Here is a 27,778-nt window from a genome sequence, read left to right on the forward strand (position 1 = left end):
GTGGCCTGTGCCCTGCCCTCCACGCACGTTGGCTAGGGCAGCGCAGCTTCTGACCACCTCCGTCCTTGTTTGTTGGTCCTTGCTAAGCCTAAGATAGCAGTTTTCAACCTTTTTCATCTCATGGCACACACAAGCTAATTACTAAAATTTCGTGGCACACCAAAAAATATACTTTTGCCAATCTAACAAAAAAAGGTGTAATTTTGATTGATTTACAAAAAAAAGAATAATAGTAATTAGCTGCCCTTTTTTGCTTCAAAGTGACGTTTAAAAAAATTAGGAACTCGTGGTTGTACATAAGGATATCTGGTACCAAGAATTAACCAATCAGATCCATCCTTATTGTGTGACATGACAAATAAGATGCAAGTCTATTTACGTTTATGGTTCAGGACAGGGCAGTCACATGGAAGGCTATTGTTGTGTTGGCTGTTGTCACTTTTTAATTGGACAATCTAAGGGAAAAGAGGTCAGTGCCCCTGGCTGAATGGTCAGGCATTGCATGTTTTAAAACTTGTTGTGGCACACGGGTTGAAAACCACTGGCCTGAGAGACTTCATGTTTCAGTTGAAACCTGTGAGTTTCATTTTCCTGGCTCTCGTATTTTGGACTTTTTTGTTAGCCTGTCAGCCCTTGCGGCCACCATTCTGGGTTGGACATTTTGGAATGACCTCCCATTGTAGTCAGGAGCCCCCTCATCGGAATCTCCAATCTCTTTTCAGTCTTCTGCCCGATCATGCCCCATCATGCCCGCCTGCGAAGACACACACTGAAGTTATTTCCCACAGGATGGACTCATCACTCGGCGATGAGTGTGCCGGATGATGTCTTTCCCATGTGCCCGTGTCTGTCTTTGCAGCCTGGCCCCTGCCACTTCCCTTTGCCTCACTCTTGAAAAGACAAAGGAGAATTCTTCCCCTTTGACAAGGAGAACTGCTCTGCCTGGGAATGCTCAGCAGTTTCCCCTGTGCCCTCTCCACTTAGCCAGTCTTTGATGTCTCCATCTTTTAGGTGCCAGTTCAAACTTATTTCAAAGAAGCCACCTCTAGCTCCCCTAGGCAGGTAGTGTCTTTGCTGCTTTGTGTATGCGGCCCCCTGCTTTTCTGTTTTGCTTTAGGGTTTGTCCTTCCCACTGCGGGGTCAAAGAGCGCACATCTGTTTAATTTGGTGTCCCGCCCGGAAGGTCTGAACTTGGCCCAGTGAGTGCAGTTGGTAATCCACTTCATCCCAGTTGCTTTCCCACTTCTGTGGAGAACAACCATGCTTGTCTCCAGAGCTTCCAGTGCACAGCTGGGGTTGTGGTGCCTGAGAGCCCCCTGAATTGGTGAGGATTTTGTGTATAAATAAATTTTCCGGGACCCAGCCAGTGTGGCTTAGTGGTTGAGCGTCACCCTATGAATCAGTAGATCACAGTTCGATTCCCAGTCAGGGCACATGCCCGGGTTGTAGGCTCGATCCCCAGTGGGGGCAGGAGGCAGGAGGCAGCTGATCAGTGATTCTCTCTCATCATTGATGTTTCTATTTCTCCCTCTCCCTTTCTATAAAAATATATTAAATTTTCTGGGGATGCATCCCCCCATATTCTGATACGCTATTTGCTTCCCTCTCAGATCAGCTCCCAAAATGAGCACCTGAGGTAGCTCACTGGTGTCACCAGGCTTGTGTTTCAGCCTCGCATTACCGATCCTGAGGACACGCAGTTATCTCTGTGTGTGTCTGTGCATTGGATCGTCTTTGGAAGTCACATCTGCTGTCCACCACTGCATCACTGGCTCACTCAGCTTTCCTGGGCTTCTGGGAGCTTAGTACTGTTTGAATCTGGCACATGTTTTCCCATGGAAACCAAATTTCAAACCACCGACCTTTGGAATGTGGCTAGTTGAGTTTGTGAATTGGTTGTGGTGGCAATTTTGCCTCCCAAGGAGCAGAGAAGGCTGTAACCCGGGCAGCACATGAATAATGCATTTGCTGGTCTCTGAAAGGGTGAATGCAGATAACTTGGCTTGAGCTTTATGTGGGACCCGTGACAGTCTGTGTGTGAGTGGTTTGTGGAACCAGCTCTGGTTGAACACCTAGTAATAGTAGCATTTCAGTCCTTTCCCTCCCTCTCCTGAAGGGAGCACCTGCTGACCTCCCTGTGTTGTGTACTGTGTGCGCGCACCTGTGTGTCTAGAATCCCCGTGCCCTCTCGGTGTGCAATATGTTCGTGACTCCTGAGGTGGTAAATCTATTTTTTCAGTGGCTGTGGTTGTCTTCTCTGTCAGTAGGAAACCTCTGTGCTGTCTGCTGGAGTTTGCCCCTGTACAGTGGTCCCTCTCCATGTAGCTGATGTAAACTGTTGTTTCCTAGTGAGGTTTTCCCATTTTCAGTTTCACAATCAAGGATAACATAGACCTCTTAACAATAGGAACTCTTAAGGAGGTTTATAAAATATTTTTTGGAAAATTATACATACATAACATAACATTGGGAGTTTAATAATTCAGCTAACCACCCTGCTTTGTTATTCTTTTCTGATTTTTATATAATTCATATAACATATTCTTGAATTTTTCTATTATACATGATCTTAATATTTAACAGCTATTTAATATTTTAATAAGAATGTCATTAGTTTTTCTATTTTTGTCTAAGTTGCATCTATGTTTTTTAGTATTGTAAATTAAACTAGATAATTATATTTATGCATATATTGTACCTATTGAATTGCTCAATTTCTTTGAAATGTATATCTAGACGTGGATTATTTTTATTTTTTAAAATATATTTTTATTGATTTCAGAGAGGCAGAGGAGAGAGAGAAACATCAATGATAAGAGAATCATTGATCAGCTGTCTCCTGCATGCCCCACACTGGGGATCGAGCCCGCACCTCGGCATATGCCCTTGACCGGAATCGAACCCGGGACCCTTCAGTCCGCAGCCTTTGCTCTATCCGCTGAGCCAAACCAGCTAGGGCTAGAAGTGGATTACTTTAAAAAAAATTAGTTTTCATTGACAGTATCACAGATGTCCCCCATTTTTCCATCCTTTGTCCCCCTCTACCCAGCAGCATTACATAAAAGGGTACGGCCTTTTTTTTTTTTAGTTCATTTCAAACGGGCCGGATCCGTCCTGCGGGCCGTAGTTTGCCCACGACTGCTCTATCCGCTGAGCCAAACCAGCTAGGGCTAGAAGTGGATTACTTTAAAAAAAAAATTAGTTTTCATTGACAGTATCACAGATGTCCCCCATTTTTCCATCCTTTGTCCCCCTCTACCCAGCAGAAGTGGATTACTTTTTGAAGAGGGACTTTTTTGTTGTTCTTCCCTGGGACAATTTAAAAAAATAATTCTTCATTGTTGAAAGTATTACATATGTTCCCTTTATTCCCCCATTGATCCCCTCCAGCCCCAGGCCCTCGCCGCCCCATTGTCTGTGTCCATGGGTTATGCATATATGCACACCAGGTCCTTGGTTGATAACCTCCCACCCGCCCTCCTCCACTTTCAAAGAGGGTTATTTTTTCGTTTCTTGAAATACATTAGTATAGTAAGAAATACCAGGCCCTGACCAGGTAGTTCAGTTGGTTAAAGCTTTGTCCTAATACACCAAGGTTGCAGGTTCGATCCCAGTCAGGGCACAGCCAGTGAATGCATAAATAAGTGGGACAACAAATCAGTGTTTCTCTTTCCCTTCCTCCCTCCTCCTCTCTCTCCTTCTTCTCTGTCTCTCTCTCTCAAATCAATAAATGAAAACAAACAAAACCCGTTACATTGCTATCAGTGTTATAAGAATGCAAAAATATGTCACCTTTAATCTGCATTTCTCTAGTGATGTTGAACCTTTGTTTCCTAATCCCATTTCTGTGCATGTGATTCCTGCCCAAGTCCTTTTCTCATTATCGCAGCAGAGGAAACGCCGTGCACCTGGCTCTGAGCGGACACGTTCACTTTGATATGTGGTCTGGCTTTTTTGCCAGTAAACTTGTTTATGTGCAAAAGCAAAAACTCATGCAGTTAGGTTTGTAAAGAGCTTTTTCTATTGGAACATTAAGAATCATTTTTCTGTGCAATAAGGATCTGAACCTTGGTGTTTTTCCCTATAGATTAAAAATAAACACTTTGGCTAATTTTCATTCTACAGAAGTTAAAAATCTATATTTACATGTCAGTCTCGTGATTTCTTTCATTGCATCATGAAATGTTTATTTAAGCTTCTAAAGACTAAAAGGTCTGATACTCCCTAGTTATGGCTTAAAAATAGTTTGAGAGGAAAAAAAATGAACCAGATACATTAGTCCCTTCCAGCCTGTGACTTATATGACAGCACAACTCCTTGTCTGGGTGTGGTGCCTCTGGTTGGCGTTTCGTGTAGCTGGGCGAGGGGCCAAGCTGGCGTCCAGCTAAATGCCAGGACTAGCTAACCCTTAACCCTGGGTTAGCCAGTGCGGTGGACCTGTGTGGGCAACGAGCCACCCCCTCACCGTGGTTTTCCTTTTATTTATTTATTTACTTATTTTTTAATGGTTTTCCTTTCAGCTGCAGCCAGCCCTGTCCTGGGCCTGAAAGAATGCACCAGAGGCTCGGCAGTGTGGTGCCAGAACGTGAAGACGGCAGCCGACTGCGGGGCCGTGAAGCACTGCCTGCAGACCGTCTGGAACAAGCCGACAGTGGTGAGCGCCCTTAATGATGTGCTGCATCCCTTTGTGGCGTCTGTAACCACTGCCATTTGCAAAGCACTTTCTCTTGCCTCATTTTGTGTGCCCCTCACGGTGACCCTGCGAGGGAGGCAGGACCTGTAGGTGGGTGTACCATTGTCACAGAGGGAATGGAGGCTGGAGAGGTTCAGGTTCCCTTCCCCCCGGGTCACCCAGTCTCTTGGTGATGGAGGTGGACGAGGTGTTTTTCCCTATAGATTATGGGGAACCTGCTGCCCTCCAGGCCTCTGTGCAGGACCCACCTCGCCACCCAGATAGGGACCAGCAGGTTCACAGCCCCCATTTCCAGAACTGGGCACACAAGGATGGCTTTCATTCTTGGTCACTCACTCAGAATCAAGATGCTCATAAGCTTTTCAGACCTTTTTGATGTTTTCTTTCTCTGCCTGTCACAGCTTTCTGTTTGGGTCACTGGTTCAGACCCTAGAACTTTAGTAGATATTTAAGATTTTATTTCCAGCTATAATCAAACCGCCTTTTCCCATCCAAACGATGTTAAATATAGCATACTCATGTGGGCTCTTAGCACACATGGGGGAGTACTCTCAGATGACAAACCTCATGTGTGTTCTTCACGTGACCCGAACCTTCCCGGGAGGCACCTAGCTTTGCTGGCTGCACCAACAGCAGGTGCTCTTGGCTCTCTCTGGGATGTACCTTGTGGTGCAGGCCAGGTTTGACTGAGTGGAGTTCAAGTTCTAAAACTCGTCAGTGGCCCGTAGAACTCAGAGAAAAATATTTAACACCGCTCTTGACGAAATATTTTCTGAATGCACTGGAAAACTGCCCTCGTGGCCAGTTACTTTCAGATTTGGTCTCTAATTTGCTTCTGATCTTGTTTTTAATACTGCTTCCACTTTCCAAGTTTAATTGTGTCAGGCGAGGACTTTAGATTCTTCTCTTTTGATGGACAGCGTCGTGAACGATGCCTGGCCCCATGCACATGATTAGCCTGGCTAGGTCCAAAGGTTCCAGTTGGTTTCTCTGAATGCAGGTAAGTTCACAGGTATTCCCCAGTCTCACCCAGATGTGTCAGTTCCTTCTTCCTGGGTCGAAAATACACTGAGTGGCCAGATTATTATGACCACCTGACATTTGTAGGCAAATTAGCTATAATTTCGCGCTGAAGTTGCTAGAGGGCCAGATCATTATAAACGTCTGAATAGCACAACATACCTAAGTATCGTTGCTGATCAAGTTCATCCTATCATGTTGATGGCGAATCCCAATGGAGATGGCTTCTTCCAACAAGACAACGCGCCATGCCACGGTGCTCATATTGTGCAGGAGTGGTTTCAAGAACATGAGGGAGACTTTACCTTGCTTAGGTGGCCCCCACAATCACCAGATCTCAATCCAATTGAGCGTTTGTGGGACGAAGTTAAAAGAGCCATCAGGCAGCTGGTTCCACAACCATCAAATCTCACAGAACTGGACAGTGCTATTCATCAGGCATGGTATCAGATTCCGCGCATCACCTTTCCACATCTCGAGGAGTGAATGCCAAGAAGAATCGCCACAGTATTAAAGGCAAAAGGTGGCCCAATGAAGTACTGATGGGGTGGTCATAATAATCTGGCCACTCAGTGTAGTTGATATCAAATAGGGAGCTCCCCAAGAACGTTGAGAACCAGCCAGATTTCCCAGAGTCCTGGGCCATGCGGGCCCTGGGTGCCTAGGCTTGTCAGAAGACTTGTCCTGTCCCTAAGCTCTGGAGTGGTGACAGCTTCCATGCAAACGCAGCACTGACCAGGAAGACGAAGGCAGACGGAGTGCAGGTAGCAGCGCCAGGGGGCGTGCGCAGACGCACAGTGTGTGGCTGGGGCTTGCTTCGCTGCCCGCCCTGTAACTCTGTGGTGCTGGTACTGGCCCGTGATGTCGCTTTGCCTTCCTGATTTTCTCTGGTTCCTGCTGCTCCGATTTTCACCTTTCTGCGCCTGTTTCCTCACAGAGCTGTTGTGAGCAGTAAGAGGAAATTTGGCTTGTACTGTGCATACTGAGTAAGGTGCTGAGGGGTAGAGGGTGCGAGAAAAGGGTGTCTGCCTGGTAGGAGCAGTATTGTGGTCAGGCACACCTAATCCTTCCTCCCTGGTGTCCGAGTGCTTCCTGTTTAGGTTGGGAACCAGGCTGTGCCTGTGTCAGGTGTGGCCATGGTCACGTCCCTGGGGTTTTCAGCTGTGTGTGGTGCGAGTTATGTCCTACAAATACAGATCTCTCCCTCTTGTTCTTTCCTCTTAGAAATCCCTTCCCTGTGACGTGTGCAAAGATGTCATCACCGCAGCTGACAACATGTTGAAAGAGAATGCCACTGAGGTAAACGCCACACGTGTGTGTGACTGAGTGGTAGGACCCTCAGTGTGTGTGACTGAGTTGTGGCCACATGATCAGTTGCTTAAAAGCTGTGACTTGGAAGGAGACGGGGGGTGGGGGGTGGGGGGGGTGTGTCTAACGAGGAAACAAGGAATGGTCTGGGTCCAGGTAGGATATAATTGAGTCCTGTGGGCCACGTACTACTTCTGTCCTAGTTCTTCCACTTGTGGCGCCCCCCCGCCCCCCCCATTTTTGAAATATGTAAAAACCATTCTTAGCCACAGGCTGCACAAGGACAGGCCGTGGGCCCCAGCCTGCTCCCCGACCCCAGGTGCTTAGTGCCAAGTCCATTGGGATTCTGTGGCACATGCTGTTAACCTTCGGGTCCCTCTGGCTGTCTCTGCTCCCTGTGCCTATGAGACTGCCGTCCGAGGATCTGCTCTTGCCCCATTGACGTGACGAGCCACGGCTCCCACTCAGCCGGCTCCCAGGTCCCCTTCCCTGAGGGTGGCTGCTTTCAGCCGTCACTCTTCTGGGAGCTGTGAGGGCCTCTTGCTCTCGGCCCGTTTGTAGAAAAGTGCATGCTGACCTGCCCCTTGCCTGTGTTCTCCAGCAAGAGATCCTCGTGTACTTGGAGAAGACCTGCGACTGGCTTCCTAAGCCGGACATGTCGGCCTCATGCAAGGAGATGGTGGACACCTACCTCCCAGTCATCCTGGACTTGATTAAAGGACAGATGGTACGTGCTGGGGAATAGGTCTTCCTTCAAGGCAGTACTGGGGTCCAGGGAAGTGCCAGACCAGGAGAGAGGGATTAAAAGGGCAAGTCCATTCATACCTGTGGGCTTTCTCAGCCTCTTGACTACAGTTCTAACATCCAGGATTACTGAAGGGGCTAAACTGGCATACATTTGTAGGTGCTGATTTGATAACTCCTGTGGGATCTTTTGAGCAAGCAATTCATTTCATTTGTGTGATTTTTATCCTAAGGAGTAAGTCAGGGAATTTACTTGTGGGTTCAGCTACAAGGAAGCTCAGTGTTCATTCAATAAGTACCTGCTGTGTGTGAACCATGTGCCAGAGGTTGGGTTTTCAGCGATGAGCAAGGAATTTGGAAAGACCCTAACAAAGAGGAGGGGCTTAAAAAAACTGAGAGGCCACTGTCCCACGGTGGGACCATGTGCAGCAGGAAGTCCTGGGTTTCAGGAGGGGGGTGCCATGATTATAGGTACCTTTTTGAGACGGTTTGGTCTAGATCCCACCCATTGGAGCTGAAAGAGGGGAAGCTGGCAGAATATCAGGTGTCAGATGTGCTGGGGGCAGTGCAGATGGACAGATGTATATTATTTAGAGGATGAATGGACTAGACTTGTTTTTGGAGGGGATGTCTTCCAGGTTTCTGGCTTGAACTGCAGGGAGAAAGGTGCTTAGGCCATTGCTGAAATAGAGGTGGAGGGGGAGGGGTTAGAGGTTGAGTCTGAGATGCCTGTGAACTGGGTGTGCATGCGTGAGGCCAGCTAAGAGAAGGAAGGGGGACTGTTTCCTTTTCCTCTGGGGAGAGGGTTTCCAGCCGGACTTCTTTCCCCACCAGAGCCAACCCGAGGAGGTGTGCTCCGCGCTCAGTCTCTGCGAGTCTCTTCAGAAGCACCTGGCAGAGCTCAATCGCCAGAAGCAGCTCGAGTCCAATAAGATCCCAGAACTGGACATGGCGGAGATGGTGGCGCCCTTCATGGCCAACATCCCCCTCCTCCTCTACCCTCAGGGCGGCCCCCGCAGAGAGCCCCAGCCGAAGGTAAGGCAGCGCTCCCTTCGGGTTGGTTTGGAGTGTGTGTGCTGCTTGAACTAGGGGCTCTGGCAGCAGTCAGCCTGGAAATGGTTGTGCCATGCAGTTGCTGAAGAACCTGGATATTTACATTAAGCTAAATTTAAAAAATGGGGTTTTTAAATATGTAAACATTTCCCCCCTTCCTATTAAGTTTTACTAAAATCAGTGCCCATTTGATTTTAAAACTGTCAACAATTTTAAGCCTGTGAAAACACATTATTCACTGCTCAGGGAGGCACATCCAGTGCTGAGGGAGCGAGCGTGGGAGGCAATTTTCCTAGGAATTTGAATCCCCTTAGTGACTACAGGAGCGCACAGTGTTGACGGCCTCTCCTCCCCGTCTCTGTAGGCTGGTGGGGATGTTTGCCAGGACTGCATTCAGATGGTGACCGACATCCAGAATTCCGTAAGGACCAACTCCACCTTTGTGCAGGCCTTGGTGGAACATACCCGGGAGAAGTGTGACCTCTTGGGTCCTGGCATGGCCGACATGGTGAGCCTTGTCTCTTTGTGGGCTCTGGGGATGGGAGTGGGCGGACCCCGAGAACTTCACTTCCTGGGGCACCATGTAAAGTTCATCCTAGGAACTCTGAGGACAAGATGTTCAGACAAGTCCCGTTTCCTTTAACTAGAAAGCAGCTGGAACAGGTGGTAGGCACTTACATACTGTGTTGGGTAATTGCCTTTGTATATGTAACAAAATTCGTGGGACAGTCTAGGGCAGCGGTTCTCAACCTGTGGTCGCAACCCCTTTGGCGGTCGAACGACCCTTTCACAGGGGTCGTCTAAGACCATCCTGCATATCAGATACTTACATTACGATTCATAGCAGTAGCAACGTTACAGTTATGAAGTAGCAACGAAAATAATTTTATGGTTGGTCACAACATGAGGAACTGTATCTAAAGGGCCAGAAGGTTGAGAACCACTGGTCTAGGGGAAGGAGACTACTTGGGTGAAGATTTCTTTTTCTCCCAGAATCGTGTATGTAAGAAAACACTGGAACCACTTACAGCCTGTTTCTGACAGCCTGGCTGTGCGTGGTAATAACCCTAAGCTGGCTCCCCAGCCAGCAGGTTGCTGTCCATGGGAAGCCCCCCGGCTGGCTTGTAGGAGGTTCACCGGGTGCCTTCCTTACCTGTGAATGTTAGCCCTGTGAGCTCAGAAACTCGTTAGCCCCTTAGGGGGCTTTATTTCTTGGACCTTGTTCACATTAACCACACTCAAGAGATTGGTGTGTAAAACCAAAATGCCAGGTTAGTACCTGGCAGGCAAAAAGCCTCTGCTGGACCGGAAGCAGGGGCTGGTTGTCATGACAATGTGGGTCTGGGTCCAGGGCGGCCTTTCTGGATGGCCGTGGCTGGCTCTGGAGGTGAGGCTCCTCTCTGATGACTTGCTCTCTTGTAAGCCTGGGAGTCGTAGCCTCATTGCAGTATCTTTGCATATGGGTTTCTCAGTATGGAGGGCTGTCATATCACTCGCTTTTCTCACTGTGGAGGCTCTCCAGTTAGAACCTATTCTCCGAGAGCTATTCTCTGAGGGTCTACAGGAAATGCCTACATGTGTATAAAAATAGGCAAGTTGGAAATCATCATAACTTGATTCTGCTGGATTTCAACTTTATAATTCTGTCCAAGAACGTGTGGAAGGATTTGAAAAGTAATCTCTGGTTCCCAGCACTCAGAAGTTGCTACTCTGTGATTTTGGGGCAAGTTTGGGGCAAAAAGGAGACTGGAGGACCTTCTCTCCAAGGGCCTTTTTCAAAGTACCTTTTGCACACCTTGTCCTGTTAGGTAGAGAAGAACCACGTTGCCACTTTCATCTTAATAAAACTTCCCCAGAGCAGACATTTACAAGACTCCACTTTGGGGTTGGAAATGCTGATTTTTGGTGTGTTGTCGCGGTAATTTCACTAACAGTGTCTTTCTCTGTCCCCAGTGCAAGAACTATGTCGACCAGTACTCTGACATTGTTATCCAGATGATGATGCACATGGTAGGTGGCAGGGGACGTTTCTCTTTAGCATTTTTCTTTATCTCAAACTTTGTGATTTCCAGGGATTTTGAAGAGTGTATAGTGTAGTTTCCTTTGTTTACCTCTGAGTACTAAGTTGGGCTAAAATGAGCCCTTGGTGACTAGCTGAGTCTCCACCTGCAGCTCACTATCTCCCTTTTACCTTCCTGGCTTGACCACCCTCACCACTGCCCTGGGGCCTTCCTCACCTTGTGAATGTTCATGTGCTGTGCCTGTGTGAGCTGCCCATCAGATTTCCAGCATTTGGCTTTCACCCTTGGCCTCCTGGGCATGGTCTGCTCTGTAGCTAGGCCAGGCCTGAGAACCGCTGTGTTGCAGCCTCTTAGAGCTGGTCCCACACTCTGCAGCAGTGTTAGCTCTCACACTTGCCTCTGATGTATCCAGGTGGTAGGGGCATCCCTTCATGATTAGAGACCGGAAGTATCGTCAGCTAGCCAGCTTCATGCAGAAAACTGGCACAGAGCAGGGTGGTCTGAAGCATCATTCCTTTGGGAACATGCTCTGGCCTCCTGAGACCTAACCTGGAGGGATGGAGGGGTGGGTTGCACTTTTTCCTTTCTGTCATGCTTGCTTCTGATTAGTTGAGATTGGCCTGTAGTTCTTTTTTTTTTTTTTTTTAATTATTTTTTTACAGAGAGGAAGGGAGAGGGATAGAGTCACAAACATCGATGAGAGAGTGTGCCTCCTGCACACTCCCCACTGGGTATGTGCCCGCAACCAAGGCACATGCCCATGACCGGAATCGAACCTGGGACCCTTGAGTCCGCAGGCCGATGCTCTATCCATTGAGCCAAACCGGTTAGGGCTGGCCTGTAGTTCTTGAGTTTATTCTCTAACCAGGGGCTGTTTGGTAGTTTTATTGGAACATAGCAATGCCCATTTTGCGCTTCAGCAGCAGAGTTGAGTAGTTGAGACCTTAATGCTAGCAAAACCGAAAAGATTTACTCTCTGATCCTGTTCCTAACCACTCAGTCTCCATCCAGTCACAATAGAGGTTATTTGGGATTATTACTCATACCACACCTTGTTCTACTGCAGCTTACAAAGACAGCAGCGAGAGTAGGATAAAGTAAGCCTTCGGTGTGACTTGGTTTGATTAGTGCTTCCTCAGAGCTAACTAAAAAGTGTTTCTCATTGTAAAGATTATACTGCATATACATTCTTTGAAAATATGGATAATACTTCCCAAATTGAAAATCATTTGAGGTTTAAGAAAACATCAGTGGGGTCATATTTTATATTCCATAAATTTTGTAGTTTGCATTTTTAATCTAAAATTATATTGGTCATTAAATATTTTGTACAAATGATTTTTAAGTGGCTGCATAACATTTCACTGTGCAACTAAAGGAATTTATATACCCAGTCCCCTGTGGCTGGGGGTTTGGGTTGTTTGCAGGTTTGCCCTGGGGATAAAAGGCATGATGAGCAGCCAAAGCCCTGCTTTTCCTAGTTTAGGTCATTAAAACGGACACTGCTCACCCAGAGTGCCAGGCTGTGATAGAGTGTCAGACCAACGTCCCAGTCTGGCCTTAGGCTACCGGGGGTAGGTTGCTGGGAGACTGGGCCGTGGAGAGTGTGGCTCGAGTCCCTAACCCCTCCAGGTGTGTTTTATAACACACCCCTAATTCGGGCGGCCCTGTGTCTTGTTCCATTTTGTTGCTCATCACCAACCTGAGGGGAGGGCCCTGCAGGTGTGGTGGGGTTAGGCTTCTGGGGATGAGAGCTCTTCATAATGTGGCATTTTCTGGGGACCTGCTGCCCGGTGTTATGAACATGATTTGTTGTGTCGGGGACATGGGGACGGTGCACACACAGCTGGAGGTGTGATCCGTCCAGTAAGGAGGGCCAGAGTAGTTGGTAGGGCCGAGTGTGCACTCAGTAGTAGGAACAAGGTAGGTGGCTGACTTGTGATTGAAGAATGGTTCCCCTAAACTTCTGGTGATATCCTAAACCTCATGAACTGCCTGATCATTGTTTTAATTTTTCTTAACTGTTGTGTCCTTTCCTTTCTCTTATTTTATCTCCGATTTCCTGTTTTTTTATTCAACAGCAGGATCAGGTATGTGATGGGGATTTGCTTGGAGTAGTGGTCGGCTGCTGCTTGTAGCTCTTTTGCTCATCTTTTTTGTATGCATGATCCCCTCTGGCAGATCCAAGGAAGACTGGAAGGCAGGGTCCCTCTCTGGGTGTATAGGCTGGCAGGGAGCTTCTGCATCTCTTCCCTGGAGCTCAGCACTTGAGGTGGCGGGGGTTCCATCTCCCCTACAGGGGGCCAGGAAATGAAGCCAGCAGAGCCACACACCCTGCGCCAAGTCAGTGCCCAATGGGCCAGATGCCAGGCCACCAGTTTGATGATGGGGAACCATGGGTGGTCCCCAAGATGCCGCAGCTTCCTGCACTGTAGGCCGGACTTCGATGGGGCCTTGTTTCTGTCATGGCTTGAGAGCACAGCATGTCCTACTCCTGTTTTCCATGCCCCAGAAATGCTGCTCCCGCATGAACACATCAGTTGCAAATAGTGAGCAGACTGTTCCCCTGTCTGCTGGATCCAGAGCATGGAGACAGTCTCTTGGTTGCGGCTTCTGCCCGTCTGGGTGATGAGGTCCTGCAGATCCAGGAGCCCCAGCAGACGGCCTGTGAGCTATGCCGCGTGGCATGAAGTGGGGGCGCTGAGCTGTCAGACCAGACTTAACGGAGCCAGGTGCCCTTTGGGGGCTGTACTGAGCATTTCCTCCTTTTGAGCACTGGAACTGAAATTTTTCAAAGTTTTTTTGAAGTCTAGTGGGAGATTTGGCTGAAATATCTGAATTTTCACATAGGCTGCCTCGTGGAACAAAGCTAATCTGAGACAAAGCAGCCCACCCGAATCTTTGATTTTTTTTCTCTTCTTTTAAAAAATACATATTTTTATTAATTTCAGAGAAGGGAGAGGGAGAGAAAGACAGACATATCAATAATGAGAATCATTGATCAGCTGCCTCCTGCATGCCCCGCACTGGAGATTGTGCCTGCAAACCAGACATGTGCCCTGACCAGGAATCGAACTGTGACCTCCTGGTTCATAGGTCAACGCTCAACCATTGAGCAACACCAACCGGGCTTTTTGTCTTTTTTCTAAAAAGTTTGCTCTATCTTTGGCCACACTGTTTTCCCCCCTATTTATTTATTAAAATATATTACTGATTTCAGAGAGGAAGGGAGAGGGGGAGAGAGAAAGAGAGAGAGAATCACTGATTGGCTGCCTCCTGCACGCCCCGCACTAGGGATGGAGCCTGCAACCTGGGCATGTGCCCTGACTGGGAATTGAACCGTGACCTCCTGGTTCATAGGTTGACACTCACCAATGAGCCACGCCGGCCGGGCTTTTCCCCCATTCTTAAAGTGTGCCACAGACAGGATACTTCAAATATACTTTTAAACTCCCCCACCCTTAATTTATTCTGGAGCCTTCTTGGTATTTAAACTAGATGAACCCTAGCCATGATCTAGCTCTCTTCACTTCCCAGGTCTCACTTTCAGCAAACCTGGTCCGCTGGTTTGGTGGTGGGAGGCAAATGCCACCAGGCCCAGAGCTAGTCACTGGTGGCATTTGGTTTACGAAGTATACAGACTGTGTATACTTTCCTTGCTCTTGGCCATCATACAGTGAAATGGTCAAGATGTCCAAACTGTCTAATTCTCTGTGGCTTGGTGTCTGGTTGGGAAAAGGGATCAATCTGGTGACTTGAAGGATTCATTAATTTGGGGGACTGGGTTTTCGTTGAACTGTGTTTGTGTAATTGTGAACATAGGATGTGGTTTTTTGAAAAGCTAACATTTCCCCTTAATGCATCATTGTAAATGGTCCTGCATTGAATGACCTGGTGTGGTTTTATTTCTAAAACATTTGGCTTTCTGTTAGTTTATGAGCATTATAGTTCCTCCTCCAGAAAGAACGTGGAGCTTACTTCCCACTGAGCTCAAGGGAACAGCAGGCTCTAGAGCAGACCAGTGTCCTTGGGGATGACTGGCCACCGTTAACCTCAGGGGGCGAGTCTTGCTTCCCTGGTGCAGCAGGGACGGTGGTCTGTCTGACCCCCCAGAGCTTTGTGTGCCCCCTCTCCTATGGGAAACGGGTCCATCTGCATTTGCACGAGCTCCTTTGGATTTAATATGGAATTTTTACAGTATCAGCCCTTGACATTGGGACCAGGGTGCTCCTTTGGCACCCTGACCTTTGAGCATAGAGCGTGGGACTCGGGCGGTGGGTGCAGGCCTGTGTCTGACCGCCTTTTCTGTGCTCTCTCCAGCAACCCAAGGACATTTGTGCAATGGTCGGGTTCTGTGAGCAGGAGGTGCCCATGCAGCCTCTGCTCCCTGCCAAAGTGGTCTCGGAGGACGTCATCCCTGCCCTGGAACTGGTGGAGCCCATTAAGGTACCTGTGTCATTGTTTTGTACCGGCCAACACCGTGTTGAGTACATTTATTGCCTTGGTTATCAACCCCAGCGCTCATGGGATCGAGTCTACATTTTAGCACGTCATTCAGATCATTTTTCAGTGCCTGGCTCCAACCTGACCTCTTAGGATGTGCTCTCTGTGGCCTCCCCCCACGGTAGCTATAGTACAGACTTGCTGTTCCCAGCCCCCAAAGCCTCTCTGGGTGCTCTCTGCACACACGGGCATCTGCTTTGTTTCACTTGGTGACGAGCCTCCTTTTTTCCATAATCAGTTTATATTCAGCACTTCTTATGGGTCAGGGAGTGTTTGAGGGACGGAGGCCTAGATTAGCCCACCTACAGTGATGAACAAAACTGTCCTTGTGTGCATGGGGCCTGCAGTCTAGTTCTTAACCAGTTAACTGCCACGCGTCCAAACGGAAACCATCCCCACACACCACGGTATTTTGAATTTAATTAAAAAATCAATTTGCATGAATATTATAAAAATAAATATATTACAATTCGGGTGTTCTTGAATATTTTCAGCTGAAAATTCTCACGAAAAATGATTTTAAAGTTGGTCAGGGCTGCCACTTAGGGAAAAAATTTTTTTGGATAGACGCACGTGGCCTGTGGGGAAGGCCTGCTGCTTGGGGGCCCAGCCGGGGACCTTACCACGTGGCACACGCACGCACTTCTTGTTCCAGAGCTTCCCACGTCACTCTCCTTTGACTGTGTTGCCTCCCTCTCCTGTCCTCCCTCAGCAGGTGCAGCGTGTGGCCCACAGGAAGGGTTAAGGCAGTGGTTCTCAACCTTCTGGCCCTTTAAATACAGTTCCTCATGTTGTGACCCAACCATAAAATTATTTCCGTTGCTACTTCATAACTGTAATGTTGCTACTGTTATGAATCGTAATGTAAATATCTGATATGCAGGATGGTCTTAGGCGACCCCTGTGAAAGGGTCGTTCGACCGCCAAAGGGGTCGCGACCCACAGATTGAAAACCGCTGGGTTAAGGTGTCAGGTAGAGTCAGGGAAACACTGCTGCCTGCCCCTCGTCCCCCGTCGAGATGCTCATAGGCCTTTGCCCACCTGGATGACAGAATTAATGGCCTGTAATCTAGTCACATGACTTAAACAAAATTAAAATTAAAAAAAATTCAGGCTTTGCCTGGTGAAGCTCCGTTGGTTAAGTGTTGTCCGTGTACCAAAGGGTTGCAGGTCTGATTCCCGGTCAGGGCACATACCCTGGTTGCAAGTTCGATCCCCAGTTGGGGCATATGTGGGAGGCAGTGAATCAATGTTTCCCCCCTCCTACCCCCCCTCCCTCTAAGCATGTTCCTGGATAAGGATTTTTAAAAAATCTTTATTGTTGGGGTAAGGATTTAAAAAGAAAATTCCGGTGCTCAGTAGAGAGTGACTGGTGACCGCTGTTTTTGACAGCAGGGATGGGGAATGTTTCTGTTGTCACAGAAAGTCCTAGTCAGCAGTGTTGCTTCATTCAAGGCAGGCTCTTGAAAAGCAGTTTCAGGTGTTAATGAGACTTGAAACTCAAGAGCAGACCTGAAATGGGTTTAAAACTGGCTTCTAAATAGTGTTCTTGCGCCCCCGCCCACTCCCCAGGACGAACGCTGACTGATGAAATAATTGTAACCAAACACAGCATCACATGGACAGCTCTTTGGGGTGGGTGGATAGTTCAGTGCTTTCACTGAAGTATGGATTGCTGAACATTTTAACTGAAGTGTAAATTCCTGGTTGGGGTTGGGGGAGTGGCGGGAGGAGGTGGTGGTGAAGGATTTGGCGAAAGGGATGGGACTCCTGCCTCATAGAAACAAGAGGGACTGGAACTGAGACCCTGGGAGGAAGCACTTCCCTTGGATTTAGTAGGAAGTGGGCCTTTGCGATGTTAACCTATCCTTGCCTCTGAGTCCCTTCTCCTTCAGAGGAACATGCTCCAGGACCAAGGGCTGAGGTGAGGGTCTCAGCATTCACCTGTTCTCTGACCCTCCACAGAAGGGCCTGGTGCAGGCGAAGGATGATGTTTTCTGCGAGATGTGTGAATACGTGGTGAAGGAGGTGGTCAAGATGATCGACAGCAACAAGACTGAGGTACGTGGGTTTCCGGAATGCTGCCCTCCTGGCAGCGGGAGGCGCTCTCCTGGGTTCCTGGAGCTGGGATGGCCCAGTGGGAGAACCCAGCAGAATAGGTGGGCTTGGTCCTTGCTGGTCTGGGCACCAGCCTGGGAATCTGTCACCACCTCCCACCGTGGATCCCTCTGGGCTGCGGCTGGAGGAGGCCCCTTTGCCCTGCTTGTAGCTCTTGTCTTTTGCAGGAGGAAACGGCATCTTGCTGTTGACTGGTTTCCTAGTCATGTTAGTATTTTCAGAATCTCTCCCACCCCTACCCAGCCTCCCATCTTCCCACGTGATCCTCTTGTGTTTCAGGAAGAAATAATTCACGCTTTCGATAAAGTGTGCTCAAAACTGCCCAAATCCTTGTCGGAAGAGTGCCAAGAGGTGGTGGACACTTACGGCCGCTCCATCCTGTCGATCCTCCTGCAGGAGGCAAGCCCTGAGCTGGTGTGCAGCATGCTCCAGCTCTGCACCAAGCAGAGGCTGCCTGCACTGACCGGTGAGCCCAGTGGGAGTGAGGCTGGCCGTCCCCTTGGGGGTTTGGGGGGGCCCTGCCGGCCCTGAGCCTGTGTTCTCTCGCATAGCACACGTGACTCAGCAGAATGACGGTGCCTTCTGTGAGGTGTGCAAAAAGCTGGTTGGCTATTTGGACAACAACCTGGAGAAAAACAGCACAAAGGAGGAGATCCTGGCTGCTCTTGAGAAAGGCTGCAGCTTCCTGCCCGACCCATACAAGAACCAGGTATGCCCTGGCTGCTCTGCTCAAGTCCGACCTGCCTGGGCCATGCAGAGGCTGGGCTGTTCCCTGACTGTGCCCTTGACTGAAGTTTTGAAGCCATTTCTGCCTGGATGCACGGAGCCCAGTGACCTTTCCTCAGAGGCAATCTGTTGGCTCAAATGGAGCCACTGGGGGAAAATAACACAAGCAAATGAGGCCGAGTGTGGGTGGGGCTCTGGGGAGGAGGCCCTGGGGCCACTGGGCTGGAAATCTTGGGGAAGAGCATGTCCAGCTCCAACTCGTCTGGGCACACCTTGACCTGGACCCGTGTCCCTGCTTGCTTCTCAGTGTGATCAGTTTGTGACCGAGTACGAGCCCATGCTGATAGAGATCCTGGTGGAGGTGATGGAGCCGTCCTACGTGTGCTCGGTGAGCTCTGAGCGCGGGTTCGTGGGCACGCAACCTGGGTGTTGTGTGGACCCTGGAAGGGCTCCTCGGAGGGTGTGGGCCATGGGCCAGAGGCTCTGGGATGGGGCGTGAGAAAGCCAAGTAGAGAGCCAGGCTCTAGGCCCACCACTTGGGAACCCTGATGTTTTTTGAAAGTGCCCATCGGAGCTCTGGTTCTCGCTGCTTCTAGAAGCTGATGGTTTCAGGTCTATAAAGGATTCGTTAGATCTAATTCTTCCCCTTCTGTGCTCCCTTTTCATCATATAGAAAGTTGGAGCCTGCCCCAAAGCCCCTAAGCCTCTCTTGGGAACAGAGAAGTGTGTGTGGGGCCCGAGCTACTGGTGCCAGAACACGGAGACAGCGGCCTTGTGCAACGTGAGTAGCTCAGCACCTGCTCCACAGGCCTGCCTTGCCCGGCGGCAGCTTCCCTGAGAATCCTGCTTTAACGGCCTCGGGCCATTCTCTACCCTGTCTTTATGTTAGTGAGGAACCTGAGGCCAAGGGAGGCAATTAGGCTTACTCCCGGCTTCCCAGTCAAGGCAGGGCTGGCTGTGTTCTTGTCTCAGAGTGAAGGGGTGGCTGTTCTTTAATACTGATTTTGTTTCGTCCTCTTGCTTTCGCCTCCAGTTCCCATGAAAGGGTCAGGTTCTCCCCCCCGCCCCAGGGATTGCACAAGGCCTATTGGGTTCATTGCCCCAACCCTTGCATAAGTTCTCATGTCCCTCGGGGGTCACTTTTGCCCTGGTTGGAGCCTGGCCTGAATCTTCACCCAAGGCCAAGCAGAGCTGTTCAGAAAGGCCCTGAGAGTTGGCACCTGCCTGACAGCTGCAGGGTGCTGTGGCACCATCCTGGCTGGGTAGCCACCAGTTGGGTGACCTACGCTCGCTGTTTTCCTGGGTGGGGACGTTTGGACCAGCCTCTGTTACTTAATGTTCTTTTGTGCAACTTTTCTTCCTCGTGAGAGTTCCTCCAGTTGGGGGAGGTTGCATCATTTGGGGCCACTGCAAGGAGGGGTGGTGAGGCCCATCGTGGTGGAACAGGTTTCCGCTGCTGTCCTGGGCCCATTTCTCAAGGCCTGAGCTGGTGTGAATCTGACTCTCAGGGGAGGAGTTCTGCCTTGGGGGCCTCCAGTGCAGCCTGTCAGCTGATGCTGGGGCCTAGGTGTGTGGCTGGACGCAGGGGTCCTGGGCCCTACCTGCATGGGTGCTCATGAGCAAGCACGTGCTCCCCGGGTTTTAAGTGAGCTGCTGTCCTGGGCCCTCCGTGTCTGGTGCCATCCACCTGACCTAGGACAAGATGAACAGGCTCCATTTTGGGGGGATGTCTGATGCATGAATGGGCCAGGAGTGGAGTTGTCATCTGATTAACCCAGTGTCCTCTCTCCTGTCAGGCCGTCGAGCATTGCAAACGTCACGTGTGGAACTAGAAAGACTTCCATCTTGGAGAAACCACAGCATCTGTTCCTACTTGTATGTCTGGGGAATGAACACAGATCTTTCGACTTTGTTATAGAAATAGGCCCCCCTTTCCCTCACGCTGTTTCTTATCTCCCTTACTGTAACATTGCTGTCAACGCGGGAGGTGCCTAGCCTGCTGCTGACATAGTGCTTCAGTGTCCTTTTCATTCCGCCACATGGATAATGACGCCCTGCACCCTGGAGGCCGTTGAGCCTGCCCTTGCATGTGGTTACCTGGAGGAGGAAGGGGGCTCGCTGCTGGCAGCAGCCAGAGCTTCTTCACAGAAGGCCGTCCGTCCTCTTGGGCGGGGCTTTGCTGAGCCCTGACCGGGGCTTGGGCGCTGGTGGGCTGGCTTCTGGAGCCTCTGCCTACACTGAGGAGGACACCTCCCCGGGCTCCTGGGTTGCTAGACAAAAAAGTGAAACGAAGGCTGCTTCATATAAAAGATTAGAGGCTCAAAGTGATTAGGCTTTGTACTCGGTGTGGTTTGCACTGAGATAGAGGTTTTGGAAGCGGCTGCTCAGGACACCTGGGTGAGGTTTGGGTTTGCTGACCCTGGGTCAGCCTTTGCTCCAGCTTTCCCGTGTCTTTCCTGGTGATGTCTTGCTTGGTCCTGTGGGTTTGGGTGGGAGGGGAAAATCTGCTTGAATGCAACCTGCATAGCTCAGTGTGGGGATCCTCTGCCCCTGGCTTTTGTGAGTGAACACGTGGACCGTGGTGACCACCTCATGCCTGCTCTGTGCCTCTGGGCATCACAGCCCCTTTGACCCGTTGTGTGGATATTGCTTTTGACCTTGAAATAAGTGGGTGACAAGCACCTAAGCCTCTGGCTTCCAGGCAGCGGGCCTGTGGGGCGTGCTGTTCAGGACCTTGGCTGCTGCCCTGCCTCCTCCCCCGTGGCTGACTCTTCTGCACTTCCGGTTGTCAGGGGACAGTAAGACCTGCAGTTGCCATTAAACGGACTTAATGATTTTTTTGTTTTGCACTAAAGTTTCTGTGATTTAACAATAAAGTCTGTCAATCAGATCTGATATTCTGTGATACCTCAGCCGGAAGTTGGGTTTCTGATTAGCTCTCGGCCGTGGACCCGTAAGTGCTCAGCAGTCCCGTGGCACCTCTTGGTCAGAGAAAGGAAGCACAGTGGGTCAAGTCCCACCTGTCTGCCCTGAGATACCTTCACCCCCCTCCCCCGGCCACGCCGTCGTTCACCAGAGCGAGTGCCAGTTCCTGTGAGTTGCTTTTCTTTTTAAAATTCAGACCATTCCAGAAACGTTCAGTGAGTACCAGTGAAACAAACCAAGGGGAACATATTGAGGGAATAACTTAATTTAAAAAGGAATACACACGAACACTCTACATTCAAAACCAAGGGAACATCAGTCATTTCTCCTTTTGAGCCGGTACATTTGGGAAGCCAGTGACATGGAGAGAAACGTGGTTCGTGGATAATAACCTTGTCCAGGTGGGGAGGCAGGGGTCACTCTGCCCCACCTGGGTGTCCAGTCGGACATGGCAGAAACGCGGTGAGACTTCAACGGAAGTCTGAGTCAAGGCCAGGCTGGGAGGGGTGGAGAGGGGAAGGGGGTCTGCTTGGCCTCTTTCAGTTCAGCCCGGGCTGAGTTGGTGCTTACTCCTGTCCCCCAGGGATGCTCCTTACCTTGTCCTTAGACACTTAACATTCTTGTTTGGTTTTCTTAAAAAAATAACAGATTTTATGAAGGTAGAGATCAGATGCTGAATGAGTGCTGGCAGCAGTGGAATCTGAGCTGCAGAGAGCAGGCTGCCGCCACTTGACCAAGCCACGGTCGTGAGCCAGGGTCGGCCTGGAGGGGTCCGCACCCCACGGTCCTGGCGCTGCTCACACCAGTGAGGCTCCCCCATCTAGTCATAGCTCCGTGATCTCCAGGGGGCTCTCCATGATCACATCTCGAAGCTTGTGCAGGGGCGTGGATTTGGCGGACTCCGTGCGGGCGTTGCGCTCGAAGGCACTGGCCTCGGCCGCCGTCAGCGTCTCCAGTGAGCGGCCCAGACCCTTCTGGTCGTCCTCGGGCAGGCTGTTGAGGTCAGTGGCCAGGAGTGTGCCCGTGCTGCCATGCACCATGTGGATCCCGTCGGGCCCCTTGAGCTCCGGAGGCGGCTTGCAGAAGCGCAGGCTGCCCTGGCCCGGGCTGCGCTCCCCTGGCTCCTCCAGCTCTGTCTGGATCAACTGCAAGAGTCCAGGAGCCCCCACATGCTCAGGGCTGTGCCCAGGGGGTGAGCAGGCGGGGGGGCCCCAGCGTCCTACCTGCTATGCGCCTGCTTCCTCCCCATTGCGCACAGGGACCCTGGGCTGGCGCTGCAGCGGCCTGTGCGGCCGCTAACAGCCTGTCTCCAGCTGGTACGAGGGGAACCATGGAACTTACGGTGCTGTGCTCTCGGGAGCATGGGCTTCCTGTGAGTTGAATTTTGTGTATTCACTTTTATCTGCAAAGTTGCTGTGATGCAACTGCAGTTTCTGGGTTTGTTACCAAGTTGGCCTCAAGCAAGTTCAACACTAGTGGCCAGGTCGAAGTGCCCACGAGTGAAGCTGGAGGGGACCAAGGTGTACTGGGCACCCAGATGGAGCTTTTGTTCCGTGTGGAACTCGGCTTTGGCCCATTTCACTTGGAATGTTGGCCCAGCTGGTGATCTGGGTCTTCACCTGACTTTCCAAGTGTTGACACGCCACTGCAGGCAGGCAGACTTGAGACCCTATTTGAACCTACAGCCAGTTTCTTTAAATCACCCCTTACAAGTATCTTTTTGGGGTTCCTCAAATCTGGGAAACACTTCCTTGTGCCTACCCCATCCCTGGAAAGCCCACTGCAGAACCCAGAAAGCGGAGCCCACTGTCACTTCCTGTACCCCACCCACTGCTCTCTGGTCCTGGCTGCTGAGCTCCAGAGAAGGAGAAGGATGAGAGCAGCAGGAGAGCCAGAGAGAGGAAGAGAGAGAGAGCACCCCCAGGGCTGGGGCACGGCACACAGCTCCCTGCCCTCCCCGCTACCTCGGAGATGGAGGAGTGGCAGGAGGAGGCTTTTTGCACCATCCGCTGTGCAAAGAGCTTTTTGAGCCGCAGGTAATCCTCCAGGACCACCTTCAGCAGCGAGCCCTGGGGGAGGGAGAAGGTTAACCCCCCACCACGGCCCCCCAGCCTCCCCACCCCTCGCTCTGGGTGATGGAAGGTGACAGGGCGTCTAGAGACACAGGCCTCTAACCCTAGTGTAGAGGATCAGGAGCAGAGCCTGACAGCTCGGGATGGCACCCTGGTCCTAAGGGCACCACGGGCTGGAGCAGCTCCTGATCGGCCCCAGTGCCCAGGACCCTCTTGTTGCCCTGGTGTTCTGGCCCCAGTGGAGGCCGGGTCTAGCTGAGCCTGGCGGTGGAGAAGGCTGTTCCCCGCTCCCTGCATCCCCTGGAGCAGGTCCAAGCTTAGCTAAGGCTCCGGGGCAGAGGTGCAGGAGTCTGTAGGGAGCGCTCACCTTGATGGGCCCCTCCCGGATGATCTGGCCCAGCTTGGCAATGTTGTCGTACTCCTGGAGGGCTGCCCGCAAGTAGCGGTCTTCGTCAGGTTTCACTGCTGCTGGCTCACGTCCAAAAGTTCCCTGGGAGAGAGGATGTTAGTGGACAGAGGTAGACAGCAAGCAGGCACACACCCACATACAGGGCAGAGGACCACCTAGAACAGCGCTCGCCAACCTTTCGGACCTCATGGACCGTCAGTGGACCACGGACCACCGGTTGGCGACTGCTGTCCTAGAAAACCCCGCTCCTCAGCCAGGGCTGACACCCTTCCCCTTCCTCTCCCCTGCCCCTGGCCCTGGCCCAGGCTCACGTGGGTGCGGGTGGGGCTGCTCCACAGGTCTGCGATCTCGCTCAGGTTCTCCGGCAGGTCGTCCTCGTGCTCAGCCTGGGCGGCCAGTTCCAGGTTCCGGCAGAAAGGATCCAGCCATACTGGGTTGGCCCTGCAGGTGGGGGCGGGGTGGGGTGAGGATGGAAGGCTTGAGAGGACAGAGGCCCTGCCCGCCTCACCCTCACCCCTTCCTGTTTCCCTGGCCAACTGTAGTGTCTCACAGAGCAGGGGAGGGGGTGCAGGTCCCTTGCCCACAGCACCTACGGTGCATCCTCCCCCTAGGATCCCACTAGAACCAGGACAGGACAACATGTCGATTGGATGAGCTTCGGTCTGGAAGCCTCACTGCACCCACTGACCAAAGTCAACTCCCCCCTCGAACTTGGAGCCCATCAGGGTTGGGGAGCCCAGCTCAGTGACACTGTTCCTGAGGGTGAAGAGGGGTGGCTGGCCCACCAGGGGGCGCCCACACCCCAGGTTTTAGCTAGTCTGCCTTCCGTCCCTGGCAGGCGGCAGGGAAGCTGGCCTCTTTCAGTTCAGCCTGGGCTGAGTTCAGGGAAGCTGGATGGGTCCTGGGCAGGCTTTCCCAGCATGCACCAGGCAGGGCTTGGGGACCCCACTCACCCGTCAAAGGAATACTTGTTGGTGTTGGGCATGTCCATGATGTCGATGAAGCCACGGTTCCCTGCAGGGAGTGGATGGGGCATGGAGGGGAGGGAGCTGCTCTGCTGGGGCTGGGGAGCCTGGTCCCGTCCAGGGCCATGTGAGTTCCCCAGGAGCCCCTCCTGACCTCTAGCCTCCCGCCATCGCAGCCTTCACTCACCTGCGGAGCCAGCCACGATGGCTTTGAGTTTCCTCTTGTGTCTGGAGAGAAGCAGAGAGAGGCGCTGGTAAGGGAGGCTGGGGCTGGGCTGGCATCTCAGGACACTGCCTGCCTCCATATCCATCCCTGGAGGAGGGCTGGCTGGGCAGCCAATCTCAGGGCAGGGCCAGGGGTCACTCACACGGTCCTGTAGTACCAGTTCATGAGGATGAAGAGCATGGCAGCCAGGAAGAGGAGGATGGCCAGGACGATGATCGCCATCTGAGGGAACGGGACAGGCGTGAGCGGGCGGGCGCACCCGGGGTGATAAGGGGGCGGTGGGGCAGGTGCCCCCAGGGGTACCTGCAGGGCAGACATGTCTTCGGGCAGCTGGACAGAGATGGCAGGCTGCACGTCCATGACATTGTAGTTCCGGAAAAGATTCCGCAGCTGTTCCTTGTTCTCGTCGATCATCTGGATCACCCTGGGCAAGCGGCAGGGGCCTCAGCTCCATCCTCAGCCATCCCCCAAGCGCCTGCTCACTCAGGCCAGGCTGCCCAGGTCTTGATTTGAACATCTAAAGTTCACTCCCACAAGCCTTACAAGATTAGAGCCCACCCAGTTAGGATCACTTTGTATCCTATAGAGTTCACATCCCCCACAATCAGTATAATACTCCCATTGTACAGACGGGGAGAGTAAGGCTCAGGAGGGCAGAGCTCTGCTAATACCCACAAACGGTTCTCTGCCCACATCCTGGGGAGAGTGCCACGCAGCAGGCATGATGGTGCTGGTGATGCCTCTGTTGGTGGGTCCCTCCCCAACTCCAGGGCAGGGAGGCAGACGACATTCCGAGCACAGATCCCCACTCACCGGTCCACGTCCAGGATGCGGTTGGTATCTCGGTTCACCACATGGATGAGCAGCTCTGTCTGTGCGAAGTTCACCCGACCCTTCTTATCCACGTGGAACTAGGCAAGAAGAGGCGTTATAGGGAGTGGCAGGTGCAAGGGATGGGCTGGGATGGGCAGGCCTCTTCTAGGCGCCCCTCCTGGCCTGCCTTCCCAGGGAACCCATCACAAGCATGATACCCATCACCTCACTGCGAGGCACTACCATCACCCCATTTCTCAGGTTAGGAAACAGGCCCGGAGACCTGGAAGGCCTTTCTCAGGGCCGTGCAGGTAGGAAACCATTGAGGGCACATACATCCCCTTTCACATCTCTGGCCTCTCCTCAATGCCCTGTCCCTCCCTGTGGCCTAGTCCTCTCCCTCCACTGCCCCCAGCCCCAGGGCGGGTCCCGTGGGCACCTGCACGTCGTCAGTGTTGACAATGGCACCGGTGATGTTGGAGAGCAGGCGGATGAACTCCTCCTCAAAGCCACGCACGCGGTCGGGGATCTCGTTAATGACGATCTTGACGCGCTGGTCATCCCTCAGGATGTAGATGCCGATGATGGCCGTGTCGTTGTGGCCGGCCAGGTCCTGGGCCACAATGTCCACCACAAAGTAGCCGGGGCTGTAGGCCATGAAGAGGTCGAAGGTGCGCAGGATGCCATCCACACTCCCTGCAGGAAGAGCCCACGGGTGGGGAGCAGCTCAGGGCCACCCAGTGACCCAGAATCCCTGGGGCAGGGGTGAGGTGCAGGGGCAGGAGACACACTTCTGGGGAGGCAGCATGGGCCTGCAGGACTCGGGACCCAGAGCTGCAGAGCCCAGCACCCACCCCAGTGTGGCTGCTACACCTACGCCTCTTCTACAGATTCCTAGTGAACTCTCCGGATTTCTAACTACTGAGCTGTTTTTAAACATTCTGCATATTAACCAAAACAGCTGTGGGTGTGCTGGCCCAAGAAGGATGCGTTTGGGCATCTGGTGTCCCCTGCTGGGGTCCTTCTGAGCCCCCTTAGTGTCTGTCTGTATCCCCACCTGCACTTCAGAGTTTGACAGTAGAGAGATGATCACAGGAGGCAAAGTCCAGTCTTCTTAGAAGACAGTGGGCATGGGTTTAAAATTTGCCACTTTCTAGCTGTGTGACCTTTCACTACTTAGCCCCTCTGTGTTTTTGTTTATTAAAATAAGAGCAATGGGAGGTCAGAGGACAAAGGGATGGTGTCTGGTTGTGTGATTGGAGAAGGTGGCATATGAACTAGATTTGCTTTTTTAAAATCCTCACCTGAGGATGTGCTATTGTTTTTTTAAAACTGAATTCAGAGAGAGAGAAACGTCAATTGAGTGCCTCCCGTATATGCAGGGATCGAACTTGTAACCTTTTGGTGCACAGGATGATGCTCCAACCAACGGAGCCACCCAGCCAGGGATGACCTAGATTTTGAAGGATGGTTGGGGGGAGCATATCGAAGGCAGAGTTGAAGGTCAGGATGGTAATCCAGGAAGTGAAGAAAAGGGACCAAAGGCCCAGGGAGGATGGCGTGCAGCAGGCTGAAGGAATGGTGAGCAGTTGAGCCTGACTGGGCACAGGGCCTTTAAGGATAGTAGGGGCGTGAGAACCAGAAAGGGGGATTAGGAAGAAGACCTGGTGAGAAGAATGCCAGGCCAAGAAGTCTGGATTGACTCCTACAGACAGAGAAGAGCAGGGAAGGGGTTGGGGCTGAAGTAAGGTAATGGGACACCCTGTGGGCTCAGCCACTCACACGGAAGTACACAAGCAGACTGCACACTTGTAGGTACCAGTACACTCTGAATGCTGGCTCCCCATGCCTAGCACAGGGCCTACCGCGGGAAGGCGAGGTGTCCAACTGGAACATCAGGAGGATATATGAAAAGGGGAATGGAGAGATGGGTGGATGGATGGAGGGATGGCTAGATGGATGGATGGAGGGATGGATACATGAGTAATGGGTGGAGGAGGAAATGGGAAGAGAAAGATAAAGAGGAAGTGGGTGGGTAGATGTAGATATGGATAGGTGGTTGAATAAAAGGATAGCTGACTGGCTGAATAGATGGATGGGCGAATGAATGAAAAGACTGACAGGGCTGGCTGACCACCCATATTCTGTGGTGCCCAAACAGACCACCCCATCTCTTCCAGAC

General features: G+C 51.5%; 2 protein-coding genes across 7 annotated transcripts in view; one reads left to right on the top strand and one right to left on the bottom strand.

Moving 5' to 3' along the window:
• PSAP (prosaposin) overlaps positions 1 to 21,076 on the top strand; it is a 32,885-nt gene extending 11,809 nt beyond the window's left edge. Inside the window, exons 2-15 of one of the 6 annotated variants that reach the window (XM_006090284.3) lie at positions 4,521 to 4,654; positions 6,938 to 7,012; positions 7,623 to 7,748; positions 8,600 to 8,800; positions 9,183 to 9,326; positions 10,772 to 10,828; positions 12,921 to 12,929; positions 15,160 to 15,285; positions 17,308 to 17,403; positions 17,740 to 17,926; positions 18,012 to 18,169; positions 18,494 to 18,574; positions 18,860 to 18,967; positions 19,983 to 21,076. In XM_006090284.3, the coding sequence (XP_006090346.1) occupies positions 4,521 to 4,654; positions 6,938 to 7,012; positions 7,623 to 7,748; positions 8,600 to 8,800; positions 9,183 to 9,326; positions 10,772 to 10,828; positions 12,921 to 12,929; positions 15,160 to 15,285; positions 17,308 to 17,403; positions 17,740 to 17,926; positions 18,012 to 18,169; positions 18,494 to 18,574; positions 18,860 to 18,967; positions 19,983 to 20,018 (1,538 nt within the window). In that variant the 3' untranslated portion in view covers positions 20,019 to 21,076. The remainder of the gene's footprint in view (positions 1 to 4,520; positions 4,655 to 6,937; positions 7,013 to 7,622; positions 7,749 to 8,599; positions 8,801 to 9,182; positions 9,327 to 10,771; positions 10,829 to 12,920; positions 12,930 to 15,159; positions 15,286 to 17,307; positions 17,404 to 17,739; positions 17,927 to 18,011; positions 18,170 to 18,493; positions 18,575 to 18,859; positions 18,968 to 19,982) is intronic. The other 5 variants (XM_014457152.2, XM_023755133.1, XM_023755134.1 and 2 more) reach the window with 5 other exon arrangements.
• Positions 21,077 to 21,235: 159 nt separating this feature from the next.
• CDH23 (cadherin related 23) overlaps positions 21,236 to 27,778 on the bottom strand; it is a 33,994-nt gene continuing 27,451 nt past the window's right edge. Inside the window, exons 24-33 of the mRNA XM_023755140.1 lie at positions 26,036 to 26,292; positions 25,597 to 25,694; positions 25,087 to 25,207; positions 24,926 to 25,005; positions 24,745 to 24,785; positions 24,546 to 24,606; positions 23,904 to 24,033; positions 23,551 to 23,673; positions 23,076 to 23,180; positions 21,236 to 22,256 (exon numbers count right to left, since the gene is read on the bottom strand). Of these exons, the coding sequence (XP_023610908.1) occupies positions 21,936 to 22,256; positions 23,076 to 23,180; positions 23,551 to 23,673; positions 23,904 to 24,033; positions 24,546 to 24,606; positions 24,745 to 24,785; positions 24,926 to 25,005; positions 25,087 to 25,207; positions 25,597 to 25,694; positions 26,036 to 26,292 (1,337 nt within the window). The 3' untranslated portion in view covers positions 21,236 to 21,935. The remainder of the gene's footprint in view (positions 22,257 to 23,075; positions 23,181 to 23,550; positions 23,674 to 23,903; positions 24,034 to 24,545; positions 24,607 to 24,744; positions 24,786 to 24,925; positions 25,006 to 25,086; positions 25,208 to 25,596; positions 25,695 to 26,035; positions 26,293 to 27,778) is intronic.

Source organism: Myotis lucifugus, unplaced genomic scaffold (assembly GCF_000147115.1).
Source record: "Myotis lucifugus unplaced genomic scaffold, Myoluc2.0 scaffold_69, whole genome shotgun sequence".
Taxonomy (NCBI): Eukaryota; Metazoa; Chordata; class Mammalia; order Chiroptera; family Vespertilionidae; genus Myotis; species Myotis lucifugus.